Raw genomic sequence first — 1,147 nt, 5'->3', positions numbered from 1 at the left:
CCCCTCCCGCCCAACCCTGGGCCAAACCCCCTAAACGGCCCGAGCCAGAACAGGCTAAACCTGGCAGCCCAGTGCTAGAACAAGCTGCCCTTTACTGGGGTAAAGTCAGAAAGGGGAAAAGAAACACGACAAATTCTGAAGTGGGGAAACCCAAAAACTCCCCAAAAGTCAGAGTACCAAAGGCTCTCCCTTTCCCAGTGGCCCCAATGGTTAGCCTGAAAAAAGATGAAGATCCCTCAACCAGCAGGATTTCACAATGGAGTTGTCAGACTCCAAAACCAGTTTACTCTGAACCCGAATAAAAAGCCATTTCTGATGTAACATTCCCAAGTAAAAAATCAAAAAAAACAAAATCTAAGCATACTACAGGGAAAATTATGACTTAAATACAAAAAATATCCTCCACCAATAGTGCGATAAGGGAAACACTGACATTGTCATGCCCCAGGGGGGACATTAATAGAAGGGATTTTTGCTTTCAGGGTATCATGCCTTCTGCTCCCAAAAGCTTTGCTGAAAAAAGAGGCTTATCCCCCTGGTCAAGAACACAAATCCCTTGCCCGGGAAATACCCCAATCCCCACCCCCCCTGGGGGGAAGGTTGAATCCTTCCCATTGAGTTCACCTGGCGGGGGGCCCCCTCAAGCGGGAACAATGGTGCAGCAAGCCAGGTTGTGGGGGAAAGCTTGGGGACATAAAGCCAGGTCTGGCACTGCCAGCTAGGCCCGAGTGATCAAGGGGGGGGACTTCAATGAAAACCCCCAAAATCCTGGCTCCCTGCAGGGCACTGGATGCGGGGGGGCCATCAAAAAGCCAACGTGCTTGAGATTTCCCCCAAAGATCGCCTTCTAAAAACCCCAAGAGCCAAGCATGTAAAAGGGGAGGGGTAAAAGGCCTCCCCCCGGGCCCACTGGGTTTTTTGGGGAGAGAATTAGTGGTGGTCGATGGACTCCCCCAAGTGACCGTTGGGGCCACTGTTACATAAAAGGGGATGGGGCCCAGCCCAAATGCCACAACCAAACCCAAGAGGGAAAAACAGCCCAAGGGCCCCAACTGGAAACCCTTTTCCCAAAAAGCCTTGGCCCATTGTTTTAAAAGCAGGAACCTCCACAGAGTAAAAAATGGGGAAGTGGGAAGTGCTTGAAACC

At 50.9% G+C, this 1,147-nt stretch overlaps 1 protein-coding gene across 1 annotated transcript in view; it reads left to right on the top strand.

Moving 5' to 3' along the window:
* The window catches only part of LOC119569259 (proline-rich proteoglycan 2-like), a 1,053-nt gene extending 202 nt beyond the window's left edge, over positions 1–851 (top strand). The window contains exons 2-4 of the mRNA XM_037917500.1: positions 1–209; positions 483–656; positions 783–851. The exon at positions 1–209 is cut by the window's left edge and continues 11 nt beyond it. Of these exons, the coding sequence (XP_037773428.1) occupies positions 1–209; positions 483–656; positions 783–851 (452 nt within the window). The remainder of the gene's footprint in view (positions 210–482; positions 657–782) is intronic.
* Positions 852–1,147: the final 296 nt, after the last annotated feature.

This window comes from Penaeus monodon, unplaced genomic scaffold, assembly GCF_015228065.2.
Source record: "Penaeus monodon isolate SGIC_2016 unplaced genomic scaffold, NSTDA_Pmon_1 PmonScaffold_13727, whole genome shotgun sequence".
In the NCBI taxonomy this organism is placed as follows: Eukaryota; Metazoa; Arthropoda; class Malacostraca; order Decapoda; family Penaeidae; genus Penaeus; species Penaeus monodon.
This window is presented reverse-complemented; position numbering and strand designations above follow the sequence as displayed.